The sequence below is a fragment of the Tenrec ecaudatus genome, chromosome 10 (genome assembly GCF_050624435.1).
Source record: "Tenrec ecaudatus isolate mTenEca1 chromosome 10, mTenEca1.hap1, whole genome shotgun sequence".
In the NCBI taxonomy this organism is placed as follows: domain Eukaryota; kingdom Metazoa; phylum Chordata; class Mammalia; order Afrosoricida; family Tenrecidae; genus Tenrec; species Tenrec ecaudatus.
Genome location: NC_134539.1, coordinates 73,906,924 through 73,928,728, shown reverse-complemented (window position 1 = coordinate 73,928,728; position 21,805 = coordinate 73,906,924). Strand labels below are relative to the sequence as shown.

The 21,805-nt window shown below is 58.2% G+C and overlaps 1 protein-coding gene across 5 annotated transcripts in view; it reads right to left on the bottom strand.

Annotated features, from left to right (window-relative positions):
• The window catches only part of RALGDS (ral guanine nucleotide dissociation stimulator), a 43,724-nt gene that overhangs the window by 8,742 nt on the left and 13,177 nt on the right, over positions 1–21,805 (bottom strand). The window contains exons 1-7 of one of the 5 annotated variants that reach the window (XM_075560568.1): positions 14,534–14,763; positions 6,160–6,270; positions 4,239–4,432; positions 3,690–3,785; positions 2,573–2,766; positions 903–1,267; positions 193–408 (exon numbers count right to left, since the gene is read on the bottom strand). In XM_075560568.1, the coding sequence (XP_075416683.1) occupies positions 193–408; positions 903–1,267; positions 2,573–2,766; positions 3,690–3,785; positions 4,239–4,432; positions 6,160–6,270; positions 14,534–14,716 (1,359 nt within the window). In that variant the 5' untranslated portion in view covers positions 14,717–14,763. Of the gene's footprint in view, positions 1–192; positions 409–902; positions 1,268–2,572; positions 2,767–3,689; positions 3,786–4,238; positions 4,433–6,159; positions 6,271–14,533; positions 14,764–21,805 lie in introns of those variants that run through there. The other 4 variants (XM_075560570.1, XM_075560572.1, XM_075560573.1 and 1 more) reach the window with 4 other exon arrangements.

The following is a 21,805-nucleotide window of genomic DNA, read 5'->3' as shown; positions in this document are numbered from 1 at the left end:
GCTGGATGGCACCTCAAGCAGCAGTGGGGTTGGAATCTGCAGCCTGGGATCAGTTTGGGATCATCTGCTGACCAGGCAGCTGGAGGTTCGGTGGGAGCCCCCAGCAGGACTGCGGCAGCAGCGCCTGGCTGACCCTGCAGCAGGTCCAAGCCCAGGGGCTGGCCCACACTAAGCGGGCATCTCGTGGCATACCCTGGCCACCTCGATCCAGTGCTCCACCACCCTGGCCCGGTCCGGAGCCTTCATGTTTCGGTCCCCGAGGCAGGTGGTGATAACGCAGTTGGCCACGCTGTTGAACTGGGTGACAGTGGCCCGGATGGTGGGAGCCAGGTGCTCCTTGCCCTTCTTGTCCCTCTGGGACCAGATGGAGCCCAGGCAGTGATAGGGCACCACCTTCTTGAACAGCTCCTAGGGAGGACAGACGGGAATGTCATTGGGCCTGCTGGCCCCAGTCCTGCCAGTGCATGGAGTGGGGGAGTCCAGTGAGCTGAGCCTTGCTGGGGTCTCTGGGTTTTGCTCTTTGTCCATTGAGGGAACCCCACATGAGGGCGCCCAGGACCCAATGATGGAGGGAGGAGAGGGAGATTCACTCCGCTCCTCTTCCGACTGGTACAGGGCCACAGGCAGCACCCTCCACCAGTCTCCCCATGGGACCATAACTAGGGGCCTTGCTTGAGTGTGAGCCAGAGGGTCTCTAAGCCATCAGGTGGCTTGACACGCAGAGCCTGGCGAGGCCTGGCCAGGGGTGGGAGGGTGAGCCAAGGGCCCACCCCGCCTCCTCTTGATGCTGCCTCACGCACCAGAACCACCCAGGTCACACAACCGGTAAGCGGGGAAGGGGGAGGCGATCTGGACCCCCGAGATCAGGGAACGGCTATCCTGGGGCAGCCCCAGCCGCTCACCGCATCCATCAGTGTGAACTGCTCTGCCACCAGCTCTGGAGGGAAGGCCAGCAGGTTCGGCTTCTCCTCACTCAGCCCGTTCTCCGTCATCCCGGGGGAGGAGCAGGCAGGCTCCGGTGCTGAAGCTGGTGCTGGTTCTAGCTCCGGAGCTGGGGGTGGAGTGGGAGCTGGTAGGAGAGGTGGAGATGCCTCTGGAGCTGGTGCAGGAGGGAGTGCGGGAGCAGGCTCCAACTCGAGATCCGGCTCTGGCTCCAACACTGGATCTGGAGCTGGCTGTGTTTCTGGAGCTGGTGTGGGAGCTGGCTCTGGAGCTGGAGGTAGAGCTGGTGCAGGAGCGGGAACGGGAGCGGGAGCGGGAGCGGGAGCTGGACGAGAAGCACACAGGGCAGGGAATTATTTCTTGAGGCTCTTCTAGTCTCTCTGACTCCCACCCAACAACCTTTTCCTGATGGGTCCGGGTTGGTGAAGGTGGGGGAAGACACTGATCGGATACGTTTGTGTCTGTTAGCAGGATTCATTGTGAAGACAACTTTGATGACAGGAGCATCAGCAGCCGAACCAGGAGCCAGAGCAGAGGGCAGTGGACTTCCTGGCCTACAGAGCAAATGGAGCTGAAGCCTTTGGGGCAGGAGGCTGGCTTATGGAGTGGACTCGCTCTGGGACCTCAACGGGGGGAGCTGGACTTGCTGATTCATGGAGCTGGGGCACCCTTGGGTTCAAGCTCACAGCAGAGTTGTATGCCTTCTGGGCATTTATTGGCGGAGCCTATCCTGATAGAACTGTATCTTGAGCATTTTTTGCCTGAGCCATCGCCTGCTAGCTTTCCTAACAAACCCTGTAATCGATGAGGTAGTTTATTGTGCCAACCTGGCCAATAAACACTTGTGGGGTTAATTGAAAGGCGGAGGGATAAATGGTTCAGTGAGCCTAGCCTTTTGAGTTCGTGTTCTCTTTCTTTGTGATGGTTGGACCAAGGTGCAGCTGCTTTAGCCAGTTCCCTGCTTCAGCTGGCAAGGCTCACTTCCTGCAAGACATCCCCAAGGAGAAGCCGCATGGACCTGCCCCGATGCAGCCCTGGGTGCTGGAGCAGCAGCATGGAGACTCCTGCCAGCGCTGAGATGCTTACACGTTCACTGATTTAGCTTTCCTCCTGCAGTCCCCATCATTGTGTGTGTTTTGTGAGAAGGAGGAGGACTTTGTGGATTGGTGTCGGACATATGGGTTATTGTTGGACTTGTGGGCTTGGGCAGCACTGGGTTGGGATGTTTTCTTGATGTGCAGTTCCCCTTGATATAAAACTCTCTCTTACACATATGAGTTTCTGTGGATTTGTTTCTCTAAAGTACCCAGACTAACACCATCAATAAGCATGCTCTGTGAGTCCTCTGTGGCCCCTGCAGTGAAGTGTAGAGCCCAGCTGAGAAGCAGAGACGCCTGTGGGAGACACAGCAGCAGAAGTAGAGTGAGGTGGGCAACTGAAGTGCTCGAGAAGAAATATTCCTGGGATGACTGCCTTTCCTGCCTCCTTGCCAAGGGCAGACAACAAACACACCCATGATGAGACTGCCCAGGCTGCCATGCCCTGGATGAGAGGTCTGAGGCCCCTCTTAGCTCCTTCCTGTGTGGCCCACCTCATAAGATTACACGCGCCCACCCTGAATCCTCCTCACCCTCTGGCTCTGCCTCAGTGGGCTCAGAGTGCTCCAGCTGGGTCAGGAGGAGGTCAGCCCGGCGCTCCAGGTCCGAGCCGGGCATGTTGAGCTGTACGTAGGCCACCAGTTGCTTGAGGCACGGGAAATCCGGGGGCTGACAGAAGTCCTCCGAGTACTGGTCCAGCCAGGTGCCCAGGATGGAGGAGATGGCACTGCAGACAGATGAGCGGGTAGCGCACTCAGAGGGCTGGGCCCGGGGCACTGTCTGTCCCTGACTCAGCGAGGCTAGCCCATGCTCTTCCCAGTCCTCGGGGTGTCCTGGAAATGGCCGGTCAGCCAGCAGGGCGCTAGGACTCTCAACTCCAAGTTCTTGATCAAGTCTGACTGTGCCATACTCCCCTGTCTCTCCTGAACCCCTCCCGCTAGACAGCAACTCCAAGGGGGTCGGAGATTGTGTGTGCTTGTTCACTGCATGGAGGCCTGGTGGTGTAGTGGTGATGCACTGAGCTGTTAACCAGGTCGGCAGTTTGGAACCACCAGCCACTCCTCGGGAAAAAGTCGGGGCTCTCTATTCCTGTAAAGAGTTAAAGTCTCGGGGCAGTTCCACCCTGTCCTACAGGGTCACTATGAGGCGGAATGGACTTGATGGTGGTGTATGTGTCTGAGCTGGTCCCTGCAGGGTGCTGGTGCGTGCTCTATGCATGTCCCACAGGTCTGTCCTTGCCTCGAGGGGCAGGCCTCTGGCTTGTGGGCCCGCCACGGTCTTGGACTATGCGCTTCTGTGGGACTCATCTTCCGTCAGACATTCCCCTCCCCAAAGGTGGGGCCCAAGCACACCCCTGCCAAGCAACTGAACGCCACAATTAAGATTCCTGAGATTCGGGAGCAGCCTGCTCCTTGAGCCTCCTATTCTGGGGCCAGCAAGTGCATCAGCAGCATGGGGGGGGGGGGTGATGGGCTCACCCAGGAGTCCATGACATTTTGGGGTTCCACCCCCAGTTCTCTGGGACCTCTTTCCTTCTGCAAGGGGGAAGCCCCAGAATTCATTCCTCTAGGGGGAATCCTCCGCTGTGTGGGGCCCTGGGCTCTGCCCGCCCGCCCCTCCCTCTTCTGGGCAGCCCCACGGTCCACTTACTTTTTGAGTTGCTCCTCTGGTCCGCCATCCTCATCCGAATATGGGAGGATGCATCCATATCTAGAGGAGGCCGTGAGGGCGTCACATCTACCGTACCTGCTTACGATGCCTGCTGTTACCGTCTGACGCCACGCTAGGCTGCAAACCCACGAGGGCAGGGCCTCTGGTCTGCTCAGTATGTGTTTGCTGAGCAACGAAACCAGCCAGCACCTCACCCGCTAATAGAGTAGGCCTGGGGTCTCTCTGCCAGCCCCCAGAGATCCCTGCTCTGGCTATACCCAGGGCAGGGACCCAGTAGACAGAATCTCAAGCCACTTTTCCATATGGGAACACAAGCTTGGTCAAGGCCGTGGGGGGGGGGGGATCACTGAGGATGAGGCACAGAGCTTTGTAGGGGATAGGACAGCTGCTGCCCACCCCCTGCCCACCCCAGCAGCCTCCTTTCAGTAAGCTCTTCCCATAGGCCGAGGAGGTGGCCCCTCTAGCCTACTCTTGGATGAGCCGACAGAGATGGAGTGGCATTCCCGAGTCCAGGTCCAGGGTGCTCACCTTTTGAACAGCAGGTCCAGGACCTGTTGGGTGGTGGCGAAGGCTCGGTAGGTGCACAGGAAGATGGTGACGTAGGAGAGGTCGCTGCCCTGGAAGGCAGGCACCAGGTGCTCCACCAGCTTCTCCAGGGTGCCTGCCTTGACTGCCCGTACTTTACAGGTCTCGTACAGGTTCAGGGACGACTCATTTTCATACTGTGGATGGGGCGGAGGAGGGGCATGGTCAGGAGGCCAGGGGCTGGCACTCAAGCCAGGTCCTTGGTGACTGATGGCAGGAGGGTCTGGCTTCCAGCAGAAAAAGGTGCTGGTCTCTCCAAGGAGAATGCACGGAGTCGGGGTGGGGGTGGGGGTGATGAGACAACCCGTTCCTTCAGGTCACTGTATCAGGGGAGTAAGCATTCTAGGCCTATTCCCTCCCCGTGAAAGCCAAAGACCAGAAACCTCACTGCAATCCAGGGGGTCCCACTCACTGCAGGCCTGTCGGGCCCCAGGGGGTTCTGAGAGTGAGTAAAAAAAACTCCTCTTTCTCCCAAGGAGGAGCTACTGGTTTCAAACTGCCGACCTTTCAGTTAGCAGCCCACTGCAGAACCCATCGCTCTACCGAGGCTCATTTTAGAGATGTGAAACAGAGGCCCAGGGAAGTTAAGTGGCCGTACGAGGTCATGTGGGACACAGTCCAGGGCCAGCGCTGGGGGGATAGTCCCTCTCTACTACAGTCCCTCTCTGCCTGGTCTGCCCCCCAACATGGGGAGGAGTGGGGCAAGTGTCTTAGGCAAACTCAGTGGACCCCTGCGGGAAGATGGTGCATGAACAAACACAGCCACGGGTCCTTTTACGTTAAAAGGAGCCTGAGGAGCTTGCAGTGAGCCTGGCCAAGACCTGGCAAGGCTAAAGACACAAAGAGACAACTCAAGAGAAAACCCAAAGGGGTCACCGAGCAAACGGAAGGTCACCCAAGTCCTCGTGTGGTCCACCCTGACACTGGACTGGCAGAACATCTTAAAAGAGCGGCTACCACCTAGAGCCAGGCTCCCGGGATGCAGGGTGGCCGAGGTGGTGCTGCAGCTTTTGGAGGAAGTAGTCGGGGCTCTGGCTCAGGGTAATGTCATTTTAAACACACTCATCCTTCCAACTCAGCAACCCCACTGCTGGGGTCTGTCCCGGGCGGGGGCTCAGACACTCAGGACCGCAGCGCAGCCCTGCAGCTAGGGCAACAGAAAGGCAGGCGGCCGGTCCTGGGGCAGGGCTGAAGCACCGTGGTGACCAGGCTTCTCTCTGGGAACAGACTGTGGCCAAGTCAGGCCAGGAGTCACTGTGGCCCCATCAAATATTCTCAGTGGCAGAGAAGCAGTGGGCATGTCATGAGCCCTGCCCTTTGGGGGTCCTTCAAGCCTGCTGAACGCAAGGCTTGCAGGGGACGTGGAGGGACCAACAAGCACACTGCTACGCAGGACATGTGTGGCCCGTGAACTCAAAAGGCCCACATCAGGAGCTCCACGCCCCAGTGCTCACGGCGCAGCGTGACACGAAAGCACTCTTTACCTAATGTCCCTGCGTTGGGTACATCACGTGCTTTGGACATGTGGTCAGAGGCCAGCTCTGGAGGACACCACGCTTGGTAAGGGAGAGGGGCAGTGGAAAGAGGAAGACCTTCCACAAGATGCATCGGCACTGTGGCTGCAGCCACGGGCTCCAGCGTCAGAACGATGTGAGGATGGCGCAGGAGCAGGATGCTGTTCTGCTGCAGGCATGGCCACGGCCACGGCCACGGCGCCCAACAGTGACGAGCACCATGGCCAGGCTGGGGAAGGCGGCTTCTACTCGGCCAAAGCTGGGATGGGGCGGACTGTGTTTTGGGGAGGGTGGCCAGATCCCTTTGGGTAGGGCTGGGAGGACGCCCTTCCTGCCTCACCCGAACTCACCCCGAGCCAGCGCTGGCCCTTGTTGGCGGCATGATGCACGGGCCCCTTGCGCAGAGAGATGGTGTAGATGACTCCGTTGACTAGCTCCTCGCCGATCTCCTGCGTGGAGCTCTGCAGAGACAGTGCCCGCAGCCGGGCAGGGAGGCATCAAGGGCCTGCCCGGGCGTTGCCATGGGGAGGGCATACCACCCAGTCATCTTCGGCCTGAATCAGACAGACGGGTGTTGTGCCCAGCATCTGCCTTTCTACACCCACCAGCCACGACCTGGGGTGTGACACGGCTGTGTGTGCCTTTCCCAGACGGGGAGGTAGAGGCTGAGGAGCCAGGGCATGCTGCCGAGGAAAAAGGGTGACACCACCCACAGCACGTGGCAGGCTTCGGCCTGGAGAAGGTGCCTCTCCCGGAGCAGGGGCCCCCTGGCCACGGTCACATGCCGTCTGCCCTGCCTCCGCGGCTCCCGGCTGACCCAGCATCTCCTAGTCACCAGACCAATAGCACGGGCCTGGGGCAGGTTCGGGAGTCCCCACAGCCACATCCGAAGTCACTTCCTTCCCCTTCTGCTGCCTCGTGCCCTCGGACCCACTGGGGCGGCCGTGGCGCTCAGCTCCCTGTCACCACGAACACGGGCACGGGCAGGATGTGACGAGGGGAGTCCTGAGGTCTGTGCTGACGGCAGGGAGCTCCCAAGAACTCCAGACCTCGGTCGGGCTCTGACCGGCACTGGGGCGGTGTTCAAAGGCTACGGCTGGGATGGGGCGAGCCCCTCACCACAGGGTGAGAGAGGGTCTAGGTGAAGGCACAGGGGGAGCCTGTGACCCAGTGGCAGTGCTTTCCTTCCAGCCCTCAGTCTGAGCTGGCCTCCTGGGTGGGGGCCCAGGTGCCCAGTGTCCTGTGGGTTGTGTCCCCCCGCCCCCGACGGCAGGACCACTGGGGCCCTCTCACCTCCTGCCCACCCCTGAGAGGCACGGAGCCTTCCTCCGGAAGCCATTTCCTCTGACCCGAGGCTGCCCGCCCACTCTGGGCTCCGTACAAATGGGAAAGCTGCTGGAACAAGCAGGGCTCCTGACCCTCTGCCCGCTCTGGAGGGTGGGGTAGCCCTGATTCTTGGAAGTCCCAAGGAAGCCACGTGCCGAGCCTCGCATAGGCCTCCCCTCGCCAGCCACACTGGCTCGAGGGCCGGCCCTGCCACGGGTGGCGGGAAAGCCCCAAACAGATGCCGACTTCCCTCTTCGCGCCTCTCACGTGCCACTTCTGACGAGCACACCGCCCCTTGGGGACACAGGGCTTGGGGAGAGCTGGAGGCTGCTGCCTGTCCTCTGGACCAGGGCCCGGCTGCTCGCCCACCTCCCCCACGTGATTGAACCGTGCTCCCCACAAAGGCCAGAAGGGCCCCTGCCTTCTTTCTTGGGGCCTTTAGTCCCAAGTGGCCCAGCTGGAAGGTCCCGGAGTATGCACTTGAGCACCAACCTACAGGCTTAACCCACCGGCAGTGCCCAGGAAGAGAAGCCTGGCAGCCTGCTTCCATAAAGTTGACAGCATCCAGCAGTTCTCCTCTGTGCCCCTGGGGCCCAGGGAGTCGGGATCAACTTGACAATGGGCAATGGGTTTGGGGTGTGCTGACGGGGCCCATATTTGACGGTAATCTACTTCCCTGCAGGGCTCGAGGCTGGGTTTCAATGGCCACACAGAACCCGCAGACGGGACTCACGATGATGGAGAGGCTCTTGGTTACGACAAGACCAGATCCCCAGCAACCTCTCCTAAGCCGACAGCCAAGTCCCTCTCTGTGTCTCTCTCTTCCTGGGCAGGCAAGGAAGCCAGCCTGCGGCCCTGCCTGCCTCACAGGCGCACAGTCCTGGCTGTCAAGTACTTGGCGCCCCCCCCCCCCCCCCCGTGAGCCCAGCACAGTGCCTGGCGCCCAGCAGGGCTCCACGTTAATGATGCCAGATGGAAGTGTTTCCTGGGCCTGGTGGCGAGGACCCACAGCAGGGCTGCGGCCACGGATCTACATGGAAGCTTGACAGGGAGCTGCCACAGCCCCCAGCTTCAGCTGAGCGGCTGGCCCCGCCCTGCACAGCTGTCATGTGATCCCCGGCCCCCTCCCCCATGGCCCCCTCTGCCAGCCTGGTGGGGGGAGGGACCCTGAACCACACGCGCCTGGGGCAAGAGAGCTTGCATGGCGTCACCACCCTGTCTCCCTTCTCCCAGCTGAGCACTCTGGTTTCCGTGAAACCGCGGTGTAGACAGGAACAGACTGACCGCGAGGGCAAGGCTGAGCGCAGGCACCACTATACCCATCTCCCAGCGGGCAGCAGGGTCACGGGGCAGGGAGGCCAAGCGGGCAGAGTGGCAGCCTGGGGCTCTGTTGGAGCTGGCCCCACACCTGGGGCTGGAGCAGGACCCAGCTCTAGAGGGGCCTCGCTCTGTGCTCGGTCAGTGAGCATGCCCAGCAGCCGGCAGCTCATCTGGGCCATGCCAGGCCCTGCAGGGTCACTCTGCCAGTCTGGGGGCGCGGAAGGGAGGGGAGGAGCCGGGTGGCCTAGTAAACAGCTGAGGCGGAGAAAATGCCTTCCCACAGAGGGGGCGTCCACAGCAGCACTGGTCTGAGCTGGCGATGGGGGAGGGGAGGATGTCACATGGTTTGCTGTGTCTTGGGCAGACTGGTCCTCCTGTCGTCCCTGGGTCCTGGGACCCTGGTGGCAGCCTTGCCTCTCCACACAGTGCCAGGCCTTCCACACTTCGGTCAAGGAACCTGTGGGGGTATCGTCCCCACAGGCCCTGATGAGGAGGGGCCAGAACTGGGGCCTGAGGGAAACCGGCTTGGGTGGTGTCTGGTTAGTGTCACCAGATCAGTCTCTCACAGTGACAGGCTCGCAGGCAGCTGTGGCTCCAGCAGGCAGAGAGAGAGAGAGCGAAAGAGAGAGAGAGAGAGAGAGAGAGAAGCCACAGCGCAAGCCCCTCAGAGCCCCAACAGCAGGGCAGCAGGGGCCATGAATCCGCCTATTTCAAGGCAGGCCTGCAGCCTGCAGTGACCCACTGCGTTCCGCCCCAGCCCTGCACCCTGGGGACTTCTGGGCCTGGACACCTGCCACTGGGGTGGCTCTGAAGGACTGCAGGCCAGGGGCTCAAGCAGAGGGAGGGGTGCAGGAGCCAGCCCCAGTCTCCTTCAGGGCTACATGTGGAGCCTCACCCCCACCTCCTAGCCGGGGTCAAATCACGGGGCCTCCCTGTGCACTGGCTCAGGGACTTTGCCACACCCACTGGCCAGCAGCTCAGGGTCACTAGCACCCTACAGCGGTAGCCACAGCGGGCCTACAGCCTTGGCTGTGCCATGGGAGCGCAGCTCAGAACAATGCACACAACCCGCGGGGCGGCAGATGGAACGTAGTGGGGGTGGGGAGGGCGTGGCACAAGTGAGGTCCTTGAGTAACTAAGTCCTGATGCACCAGGCCACGGCTTCCAGGAGCAGAAAACCAGCCCTGACTGGGAAACCTGTCTGAAACCTGCCAGAGGCTCCTGGCATTGCCAGCATGTCTTATAGGGCGGGGGCGGAACACAGTGGCTTCCCATCTTTTAGCTTTTTCCGATAGAGCATCAACATACTGCAGAGAGTGGCTCTCCAGACTGACTCCCGGGGCATTCTGGGTCCCGTAGTAAAGAAATGGGAGATCGAGGCAAGTAGAGGGTATGTGAGCTGAGGAGGGAACCTGGGACTGCTCAAATCCAAATCTGGTTCTTCCCCAGACTGTGAACGCCTCCAGAGCCTGAGGGCGTTTCCCCCGCCCCCCAGGGGTGCTGTCCAGCCCTGAGCCCAAGTGCATAGCCTGCTCCCCAGGAATGCAAGTTTGCAGTACTTGGATGGAGGTGGTGGCTCTGAGAGCTCAGACACCGTGGCTCTCAGGCAGGAGCTAGCGGCCCCAGAAACTGGAGTCTGGGGACCAACTAGACTGAGCCCCCAAAGCCAACCATCTCCCCAAAAACCCTTCCCATAGCCTGAGCCCCGCTATTTGACACTCCAATGTTTAAAGAGGAAAATAACCAAGGCTCAAGTTAGGAACCAGAAAGATGAGGTCCTTCTCCACCCTCCGCCCTGTCCTTTCATGGTGGGCTGCTGGCTGACTGGGCTGGGGAAAGGGCATGGTCAGGGCTGGCTGGGGAGCAGGGGGTCCGTGTCTCCCAAGTCTGGGAGAGTAACAGCCATAGCACCCAGCACTTCCCGGGTACCAGGCCCTTCACAGTGCACATCATCCTCTCACCTGACCGACGAGGAAATGACTGCTCAGGAAATTTGCCTGGGTCACAGGGCCAGGAAATGGCAGGTAGTCCAGGGATTTGAACCCATGTCCTATGTGAACACACCCAGGTGTGGGTCTTGCTTTGCTATATGGGGACTGGGACGGGCTCAGAGCTGCAAGAACCAGGCCTGGGGAGCACCAACCCATGTGTCCCGAGAGCCCCGGGTACCAGTAGTCCCACGGACGGGAGGCCTGCCACTGCTTCCAGCAGTGCTGACAAAATGCCAGGACCTAGGATGCCTGGTCAGGAAGCACACTGGGGGAGACAAGGGCTGTCGGCTCTGACTGTGCTAGGCACGATGTGTATACCCCCCAGAGCCTGATGAGGAGGAAACAGCATTGTGCCCATTTTGTGGATGTGGAAGCTGAGGCTTGGAGAGCTGGGGCAGCTCGAGGGCCTGGCTGTTATTTGGGTGCAGTAGCTTGGGCTCTAGAGCAGAGGTTCTCAACCTGTGGGTTGCGATCCCTTTGGGGGTCAAACCATCCTTTCACAGGGGTCGCCCGACTCATAACAGTTGCAAAATTACAGTGATGAAGTAGCAACGAAAATAATTTTTTGAAAAAAAAGAAAATAATTTTTTGTTTGGGGAGGAGGTCACAACATGAGGAACTGTACTAAAGGGTCATGGCATTAGGAAGGTTTAGAACCACTGTTCTAGAGTGTTCTAGAGTGATACCCACAGGGCCTCGTGGTTCAAAAGGGCACCATACCTCTAGACACGCCTGCAGGGAAGACTGTCCAGACACGGAATGGCCCCTCGAGTGGCATGTGCCTGCCCAGCCCCACGGCCAATGGCTCTTCAAGTGTGGCTCCAAGGCCCTGTCCTCCTGCCCAGCTCACCAGGCCCCTTCTGGCTCCCGTCCCACTCAGCAACTCCTGCGCATCGCCCCAGGTTTCAACTTCCGTCTCTTCTGAATCGGATTGCTCTGCCGGGCCTGTGTGTCCAGGAACACGGCGTTTCTGGGGCTGCAGCCCGACCTAGGGCGGCATGGCCACATCATGCTGTGTGACGCTGTGGGAGCCGTCTGGGCGGGGAGCCAGCAGCCCCCAGGAGGCAGACTGCCAACAGCTGGGTGCAGCCTCCTGAAACTGACCGCCTTGCTCCTCAGGAGTGTGCCTTGGGCCAGCACAGGGCCAGGCTGAGGAGAAGGCAGGGGCCACCCAGAATAGCACCTGGAAACAGGCAACTTCTAGGTTGAGACTTTGCTGCCAGCCCCACCACCAGTGCTGCCCCACTGCCACTCATACCTGCCCCGGTGCCCTCTGAGCCTCCTGGGAAACAGCCCAGCAGACAGAGCCATGCTTCACCTAAAGGCTTCTTGCCTGCCCTTCATGAGCGAGGGCCCAGCCCCCGCCAGCCTGGCTGCCCCCTTCTTCTCTTGGGACCGCAGAGGAGAGGAGGCATCCTTACATCCATTCCACATATGGTCATACCGCCTGGGTTGAAATCCTCATTCTACCCCTTACTACTAGCTCAGGGGCATTTTGTGTGGCCCAATTAACCTGTAGGGCCTTGCTTGGCTCATCTTTTAAATGGACTATTATCAGTAACAGATCTCAAAAAACTGTCATACATACAAATTTGCTTAGGATGGGCCTCTCATAAAGCCCTGGGTCAGATAAGCTAGTATTTTTTAACCCTGGGGATCTAGCTTCCTCCTCCTCCTGGCCCAAAGCCCTTTGGCCTTCATCTGGACTGTAAACATCTCTGCTCCTCACCCAGGCTCTGGGGCTTATGGGAGGCCTAAGCCAGGCTCTATTTCCCCATGGCTACCAGCTCTGGTCCCTAAACGTAGAACTGTCCTGACAGCGCAGCTCTGCCCTCTGCCACCTGCAGGCCCTGCTCACAGCAGACTCTGGTGCAGAAGGCCACCTGTGTCCAAATTCTGTCTGTGCCACTTCTTGCTGTGAGTGCTCTTGGGCCATGGGCGTGGCCTCTCCGACCCTTGGATTCCCATGAAGTGGACTAGCAATTGCTCTGGAGGGCCGGCTGAGCCCGATGGAATGAGCTGATAGCGCCTGTGGGTGCTACCCACTCAAGAGCACCTCTCACCTGATTAAGTGTGTCTGACTGGGTACAGAGACATGGGCTACGGGGCTTCTGGAAAGCCCACAACCCACAGAGTCTGGCTTGGTTAGAGCCCCATGACAAGTGGATGCCCAGATGTGGGAGGACATCTGGCAGCCCGTGAGGGAAGGGCTGGCCGGAAGCTTGGGAGGGAAATGGGGATGGGGGTAGGGGAAGGCAGACAGCCCTGGTGGTTTCTCAGAGGGGCCAGGGCCCACAGGCAGTGCGGCTCAGCTCTGGCAGCTACCGCAGCCAGGAAATCAGCTGGGGAACAGGAGTGGGGGAGGGGGATGAAGGGGGCGGCGCTCTTGGCAGGAGGGACAGGGACTTCCCTGCCCCCTCCCCACGGCCCATGGTAAATGGTCACTGTGTTTGGTTTCCCGCAGTGGCCTTCTCTCCTGCCAGGACCTTGGCTTTCCTGCCCCAGAAGCTTCCCCTTTGATTTCTAAACAGTGGCCACAGGCTGGCTCCCAGCACTGAGGCCGGATGAGGGAGAGCAACAGCGAGGGATATGGAAGGCCTCTTCCTGGGCAGGGAGGCAGCTCGGATCAGCCTCTCTCCTCTGGGTGTCGCTGGAGGGGGGTGGGGGGAGAGAGAGGGTGGGAGGGAAGGACAAGCTGAGTCCCACCTCTTGGGCCAAGAACCTGCGGGGCCCCTGTGTGCACTCAGGCCGGACCCTCCCAGCACACAAAGCACGAGCTGCTGCCAGACATAATCAAAGCCAGATGAGCGCCAGACGGGTGTCAGGCTCCCACTCCATTATCCTGGGGGTCCCGCTCCAGCTGCCCATGACACTATAGCTCTGGGGGAACAAGGGATGGGGGGCATGCCTGGCCCTGCCACCTGCCAAGTGCAGAAGGAAAGGGTCTCCCAGCCCTGGGTTCCCCCTTCAAGAGTTCCACCCCCCCCACACACTTTCTAAGCTGGGCAGGGAACCATACTCTACCCTTCAGCCTATCTGCATCCAGACCCCATGCAGGCCCTGGAGGGTCTAGGCTCAAGGGACCTGACAGTCGCTGGCCATTACAATACCAAGTGGCCTACAGCAATGAAGGGGCTGGGGGAGTACCAAGGGACCTGAGCCCTTAGCCCACACTTACTCTAAACCCCGGGTCAGGGGTGGCCTCTGTCAGCTAAGACCCAGGCAGAGTTGGGGTGAGACACTGCCTGCATTTCGCTATCTCTACTGCACCAGGTGTGGCCCACTGGATCCCCTCACCCACTACACACTATAAACAAGAGTCCCGGCTCTCCCCCCACCCCCCAGCTAGCTACTCCTGGCTCCATCGTGACAGGCATACACACTCCCTCTTGCCTGGATCCTCCCATAGGCTTACAAATTCAGGGTGTCGGCACTTTTTCTCATGGAGCAGCAATGAGTCACCCCGTTGGCCCCAGGGGAACTCATCCCCACTGCCCGGACACCTGATGTGCTGCTTCCACCACCCCTTCTTCCAGCAACCCCAGTGTCTCTCCAGAGGGCATTTACAGGCCCACCTGCTTCTGAGGATTCTAGGGTTCTGAAACCCTAAACACCTTCTTCACCGGGAAATCCAATAGTGCCTTGTGGCCCCCACCCCCACCCACCCCTTACAGTATGGCAGGTGAAAGAGGAGCCAGCTGCCGCAGTCGGAAGTTCACAGCCAGTGCCCGGCCGGCCGGCGGGACCACAGACGTAAACAGTGTCTGCACAGCAGGGATATGGCCAGCAGCTCAGAGGCCCACCTGGGCTTGGTGAGGGCAGGCCTTGGTATGGGATTGGGGGGAGGGGGCGCGAGGGGGAGCAGGAAAACCAGCTCTGGCCCCTAAACTGTTGGCTGTCCTGGGGCTCGAGCAAGGGAGTGGATTTTTGGCGGAAGGAATCTCAATGCACTTATACAGAATGGGGGTGACCCTCTAAGGAGGGACGCGCCCCTTCTACTCCTGGCTCTGCCTGTGGATCAGTCGGCTCCGGACTGCGCCCCCCTCACCCATCCAGGCTGGCCTCGGGCCTGCCCTGGCTCACCCACCTCCAGGCGCGGCAGATCTGGGTCGAGCTGCGTGAAGCTGTGCAGCACCACCGGACAGCTGTCGGGGACTCCCAGCTCCAGGCGCACAGCGTCCCATACGCTACGGCTCCGTCGGGAGCCCGGAAACAGCGACTCGGCGCCGCCCGCAGGCCCGACCGCCTCGGCCCACATGTGCTGCACCATGGACGGTCTCAGAGGCGCGGGCGGACGGCCGCGGGGCCCGGAGCGGCGCGGGCGCGGGGGGCCAGCCCGGCGCGCGGCGGGGGCGGCGGCGCGGCCCGCGCGGCTCGGCGCTGCCTGCGCTCTGCGCCCGAGGCCGGCCCCCGCTGAGCTTAGGCTGGAGGCGGGGCCGCGCTGTGGGCGGGGCCTCCGGAGCCCAGGGGCGGGGCCGAGGAGCAAAGTGACGTTGGCGGAGGGGCGGGGCCGGGAGGAAAGGCGACGTCAGAGAGAATGAGTTGAATGGGTGTGTGTGTACACAAACGAGGGATACCCGCCCCCCCCAAAAAACCTTGGGAATCCCCCCAAGCTATGTATTTTCTTTTTTTTTTCAAAACGACCTTATCACCTTCAAAGTACTCTCCATTTCACTGAATACATTTGTCAAATCTGCGATTCCATTCTTGGACACATTTTTCAAATCCATCTGTTTGGATGGCTGACAGCACCTCCTTCATATTTTTCTTCACCTCATCTGCATCCTCAAAAGCATGTCCCTCTTTATTCTCAGGGAAAAAAGGAGGGTCTCACAGAACGAGGTCAAGTGAGTAAGGTGCGTGAGGCAAGAGAGGAATGATGTTTTTTACCAAAAACTGGCACACTGAGATGGCTTTGGGAGCTGGTGCATTGTCATGGTGGCAAAACCAGTCCCCCATATGCCACAAATCAGGCCTTCTTGGTCACACACTGTTACACAATCTCTTCAGAACCTCTAAATAGAAAACTTGACTAACATTCTGACCTGGTGGAACAAACTCCAAATGCACTATCCCCCTCACATTAAAAAAAAAAAAGCATCATCGCGATCTTTGATTTCTTGTCGACATATTCATCCATTCGGGATGTTGACAAACATCCAGAATGAGGTTTGTTATCAATCAACATTTCAATGAGAAAACCACTCATACATCTGAGATTTTCACATAGCGCCCTCTTTATAAGCTGTATTCAACATCACAACAGTTTCTGTGGCATTTTTCCTAAGCAGGAAACAAAATTTCAGTCACACGCTGTTCTCTTTAATCAGCCATCACAAAAAAATGAGGTTTGAATGAAACTGTTTTTACAAAAAAAATTCACTGTGACCAGAGAGAACCTTCCCAGGAGACGCCACCGGATGCACTAAACTCAGAGTGAATTGCTCAATGCTTTCCTAGAGGGGGGGAAATACTTTTGGGGGGCACCCACGAGTTGTTTGCATGTGTGTACATACATAAACACATGTAGCTGTGTGATGAAGACAAACTCCACCTCTGCCCCTCCCTGGACCCGGGCAAAGCTGCTGAATCTCTCGAGGACTCAGTTTCTTCATGTGGAAAATACAGATGATGAAAACCACTTCCTCAAAGAGTTGTTAATGGATTATATTAAGTAACTCCTGTAAGGCTTGATGGCCTGACCGGCCAGTATTGGTGAGTACTGGAATGGGTGGGTTAGTGTGTGCATTTGAAAGTCCCCGAGTGTTATGTGCTTGGGGCCAGGTTAGGATCGAGAGGGGGGCATGCAGCGTGTTACCCCCTGCTGGGACTTGCGCTGCACGTTCTTCGTCCATGAGTTACGGGTTTGCCTGTTAGTGCAAAGGTCAGTAGCTGGAACACACCAGCCGCTCCGTGGGAGAAAGAGGCTTTCTCTACTGCCATCGAGTGACAGGCTTGGAAACTCACAGGGACAGTTCTGCTGTCGAATGGCCGTTTGTTTTGGTTTGTAATCTCCTTCCAGCACAATAGCTACCCTGGGAGCTGGGGGGCTGGGGCGGAGGTGGGTGAGACCTGGAATAGGGGATGACTTGCGCTGGGGGCCTTCAGAGACTCAAGCAGGAGGCAGACTGGCTCATAAAACAAAGAATATTGCCAGTGAATACTGGGTACCTTTAAAAGAATCATTTGTATGAGACCAACAATTACCCCCGGGGGTACAGGGTAGGGTGGGGGCTGGAAGAGGGTTCCAGAGTGACAAATGCCATGTGGATCTGGAGTCACTGGTCACCTTCGAGCCCACTGCCTCATGGCAGTGAGCAGTCAAGGGGTCACAAGGGGCTTAGGGAGCCTCGCTGCCTTTTCCAGGGTTTGGGAAAGGAAGAGGGACCCTGGGGTTAACACCAGGTCACCAGAGGCACTGTGAAAACGTTGGTGGAGTGGACAAGAGCACAGGCCTCTCCCACAAGTGTCAGTGCAAGGCCAGCAGCCACCCACACCAGGCCCAGCCCACTGCGCCTCTGTTTCCCCATCTGTAAAATGAGGGGCAGGACCAGCCTACCCTTTCCACACGCATGTCTCACAACACCGACTGCGTGCCTATGCCGGACCTCAGATGTCAATGGGCAGCAGGGCACCAGAAATTGATGTCCACAGGGCACCTGCCTGGGCAGCTTGAACATATGCCAGGCAGTTTTCTGTCTTGGGCACAAGGCAAACAAAGCCTTGATTAAAACAGGCAGGAGAACCATTTGGCAGTTTATATCAAAGAGCATTAAAAACGTTCATGCCCTTTGACCAGCTAATCCCACCCGAAGGACGCTTCTGAAATCCACAATCGGAGCTGTGGATGATGAGTTTCTGGAGGCCCTGATCTCACTGCCAAACGGAATCAACGCAAGTGCCCACAACAGACCCATTGATGAAATGGGAGCCCAAGCACCATCCCAGCCAGTATTCACCGGTAACAACCACTCTCATGACACAGGGCAGTCACGATGATGGGAAAACCACCACCAACGCACTGCCATCGAGTCGATGCCAACTCACGGAGAACCTGTCGGACGGGATGGGACAGCCCTGTGGATTTCTGAGACTGTGACTCCTGCAGGAACGGAAAGTCCCGTCTTCCTCCCGTGGAGCGGCTGGGTCCGGTGTGGTGGTTGAGAACTGCTGACTTTGCAGTTAGCGGCCCCACGTGTAACCGCTCGGCCATGGGGGCTCCTCGTGACTGGGATAGGCAGCTGATAGGAAGAGGCCTAGGAGGATCTACTTCACAAAAGTAACGGGGGCTATTTCTGGGCCGCGGGGATGGGGAGTAAACCTTCTCTTCTTCAATCTCTGAATTGTCTAAAATGTGCTTGAAACCTATCATAGATGTGGGGTTTCTGAAGGCAAGGTGGGTGGGTTTGGTTTGAGGTCGAGGCCTGTGGGTGGCCTCCATTTTCTGCTGCTCAAGAGGGTGAGGTAGGTGGCAGGCTATTGGGAAGAAAAAGTTCTCAAAGAGCAACCAGGGGGTCACTGACACACAGACCCTCCTCCCAGCCCTTCCTCCAGGGATGCTGGGAATTCAGAGGATGCTGAGAGAAGTAGGCAGTCGCCTGCTTCTCTCTGTCTCGTTCTCAGAGAGCAGGGTCTGGGAAGCAAGCCCATGCCCATTGTACAGCCAGGAAGGGGTCCATGAGGCCATGTGGCTCAGGAAGGTACTCTGGCGTGTCTCCAGTGTCACTGTGAAATGGAGTCAAATAATATGACCCTTCCAGCCATAATTCATGATGTGATATATTGTAATTCTGTAGTCTAGGCTGATCCCTAGAACCTCACTTTGGAGGGAGTTCTCGACTATACTAATGATCAGGATTGACCCCCAAACCCAAACTCACAGCCATCAAGTTGATTCTGACACACAGTGAGTCTACAGGACAGGGTCACACTGTGCTTGTGGGTTTCCAAGATGATCAACATAAGGCTGAGGTTAAAGCCTGACTTTAGTAGAGTCAGAAGCCCTGTGGGCATGGTGGTTATGCGTTGGGCTGTAAACCACAAGGCCAGCAGTTCAAAACCACCTGCCGCTCCTCAGGAGAAGGGGGAGGCATACTACTCCCGTAAAGTTAATGTCCTGGAAACTCACATGGGCAACTGTACTCTGTTCTATCGGGCTTCTCCAGGTCAGAGTGGACTAGAGGGCAGTGGGTTTGTTTCAGTTTTCAGTAGGGGGTATGAACCTAACTGCACCCCTATTTCTTGAGACTCTACTAGAGGGTGTGACTTAAAGAGACCATTCTTGGTTTCCTGGAGGGTTCCGTCTGTGAAAAGACTAGAACCACACCTCCACCAAAGGCTTTCCTAGGTGCCAAGTGTCCCCTGGAACACAGAGCAAAACTGCAGGGCCATTTGGAAGAGCACAGCGAGCTCTCTGTCTGAGATGATGCCAGACCAGAGGCACCGGAGACGGAGGCACCGGGGACTCCGGAAAAGCAGCGCCGGGCCTACAGGACACCTAGTCCTCAAGGAAGCCGAGACTATGGGACTGAGAGACAGGGCAACAGGCAGGGCTGGCTTCCTGGCCCATGGAAGCAAAGGCTGAGAGGCTGAGGACCAGAGAGAGGCGTGGCTGTTGGCTGAGGAGGATCCATGACAGAGCCTTACTGTCAGCTGATTCTGACTTGTGGCAACCTATTAACTTCCAGAATAAACCCCGGGAGCCGTCAGTATTGTCTGTGAGTTCTGTGTGGCCATTACAACGAATTTTCGGCAGATGCCAAGTGGCCTGAGAGGAACAGTTGGGGTAAGAATCCTTGGGAAGGACGGACCAGGGAGGCATGTCTGATCCCTGCCTATGGGCAATAAAGAGGCTAGAGGAGGTCAGGTGTAGCTGGTCTTCCGTGCTGGTCACTGCACACCACCTCTCTGGCCCAGGGGTGCCTGGCCATTCACTATCACCAACTCTCCCTGAACGGGGCCAGCCAGGCTGCATCCCATCTCTCTGCCGGAGCATCACCTACATGGGGGGACTGAGGTCTCAATTACTGAGCCCATCTCTCTGGTTGTTTGTCTGTTTTTACCAGATTCCCCTCCCTGCCTTGTTTGCTTCCCCTTTGGACACCCCCCACCACCACCCCACCTGCCTGCACTCTTGCTCAGCTGCAAATCCCGCCCCCCCCAACACACACATACACACACACACACACACACACACACACACACGCCCTAACTCCCAGGTTGGCGGTGGAGGGTGGAGGGCAGGCTTTGGCACAGAAAGGTTTGGACTGGCATCTCAGCTCCGCCTGCTTCTGACTCTGTGACCTCCCAGCAGGTCGCCTCACCCCCATTGTAAGTCTCCATTCCTCTTTTGTGGAAGTGAGAAGAATGGGAACAAGTGTGATGGCTGATGGCGGGACCAGCCAGGGACCAAGCAGCTCACACGGGATGTGACACCCATGGCCCTGACATCGGGCCGGCAGGTGACGCCACCTTAAGATGATAAGCAACAGGAGCTGGAGTCCTGGGCACCTCCTGCGTGCAAGGCCATCTCTTAAGCCCTACGTCCCTCACCGCAAAACCCGCCCGGGCTGTGCCATCACCAGACACAAGAGCAGAGTGCCACCCAGGCCAGGAACTAAGGCTGTGTCCCAACAAGCTTCTAGATCGAACTGCCAGTTTGGGGGCAACCCGGGAGACAGAGGAATGCGGTAGCACCCCAGGAGGATGCAGTCAGCAACCTTCAGATTATGGGGTTCTCTGACGTTTTGGAGGGGGTAGAGGAAAACAAAAAGAAGAGGGAAGGAGCAGAGTAAAAGAAAGGACAGGGACAGAAAGCAAACGCCGCGTGTGGACTTTGGATCACGATTTGAAAGCACAGCTTTAGCTCACACGGGCTCCCTTCCCCTACCACCCTCTTCCCGCGCTGCACAGCGCCACGCACGGACGTCCTAGCCGGCCGACTCAAGAGCACCGACGACACTGAGAAGACGGCCAAACGGCAAGATCTGAGCAGCCATGCTCTGCCATCGTTGGACCTTGAGCCTGGGTACGTGGGCGCAACTGAAATCACGAAGGGTCACGGAGCTGGGAGCATGGCTGTGAACTTCACGGGGCTGATCAAAGGTCAGACAAGGGGCAGCACAGTCAGTCACGTCCCGGCAGTTCAGTCTCACCATCCTGACAGCCTCTGCTGGCAGCGTGGACCATGAGGAAGCAAGAGGAAAGCGCGCCGGAGGGGAGATTCTAGGATTCTTTCAGGAATGGGATGCACACCTACAAACAGAAGGCCTCCGTGCCAGGAAGGGAAGAACAGAGGCAAAGAACAAACCTGCTGCCAATCTAGTCGATTCCTACTCACGGCAACCCTGTAGGACAGGGTAGAACTGCCCCTGTGGGTTTCCGGAACTGTACCACTTTACGGGAGTAGAGAGCCTCATCTTTCTCCTGGTGGAGCAGCTGGTGGTTTTGGACTGCTGACCTTGGGACTAGCAGCTCAATGTGTAACCCACTACACCACTCCTCTACATAGTATTTTCGAGGCTGTAAATCTTTATGGGAACAGACAGCCTCATCTTTCTCCTTCAGAGTGGCTGGTGGGTTTGAACCGCTGAACCTTGTAAGGTAGGTAGATCCTTGTAAGTTAGCAGTCCAATACTTACCTGGCAGCGCCACCAAGACTCCATAAGGAAATCCTGGTCGAGAATAGTCTACGGTGGGAGAGAATGCTAACCAGTTCCATGCTCGGTCCAACAAGCGGCAAACAGGGCTATCAGAACACTGCTGGGGGGTTGCTACCATCGCAGAGTCTGTTCTTCGGGGGGAGAGTGCTGGCAGGGTTACTGGGAGGCTAAATGGGAACTCATCTTGAGGGATGGTACAGACACCCAGGTCTGCAGAAACACTGGGGGGCGAGCAGGACAGGCTCTAGGGGGTGAAGCAAGAATGACCTGTGAGGATCTGAGGATGGGCAATGGGACTTATTAAGCCACTTTCTCTACTTTTGTTTCTATTTCCAGTTTCCCATAGTTCTAAAACAAGGACAAGGACACAATTGGGGACTTAGTGTCCAGAAGCCTCCCAGGGAGCGACATACCCCGGCCAGGGGGGCTATAGCAGCAACACCTCAGCCCTGCCACCACCTCACAGCTGACAGCACTGGGGGCTTTGCTGTGGGGCCAGGCTGTGGGCCTTGGGAAAGCCGAGTCCCAGTGGCTGGACTGGCTGCTACAGGAGCCTGGGGGTGCTGGAGGTAGGGGCACTCCTAGAGATCCAGGCCCGTGAAGGAGGGCCTGCTGGGAGGAACAAAGGGAACAATTCTTTGGAGCGCTCTGGAGAGGATAAAGCACCCAACAAAGCCTGGGGGTATTGCCCAGTGCCA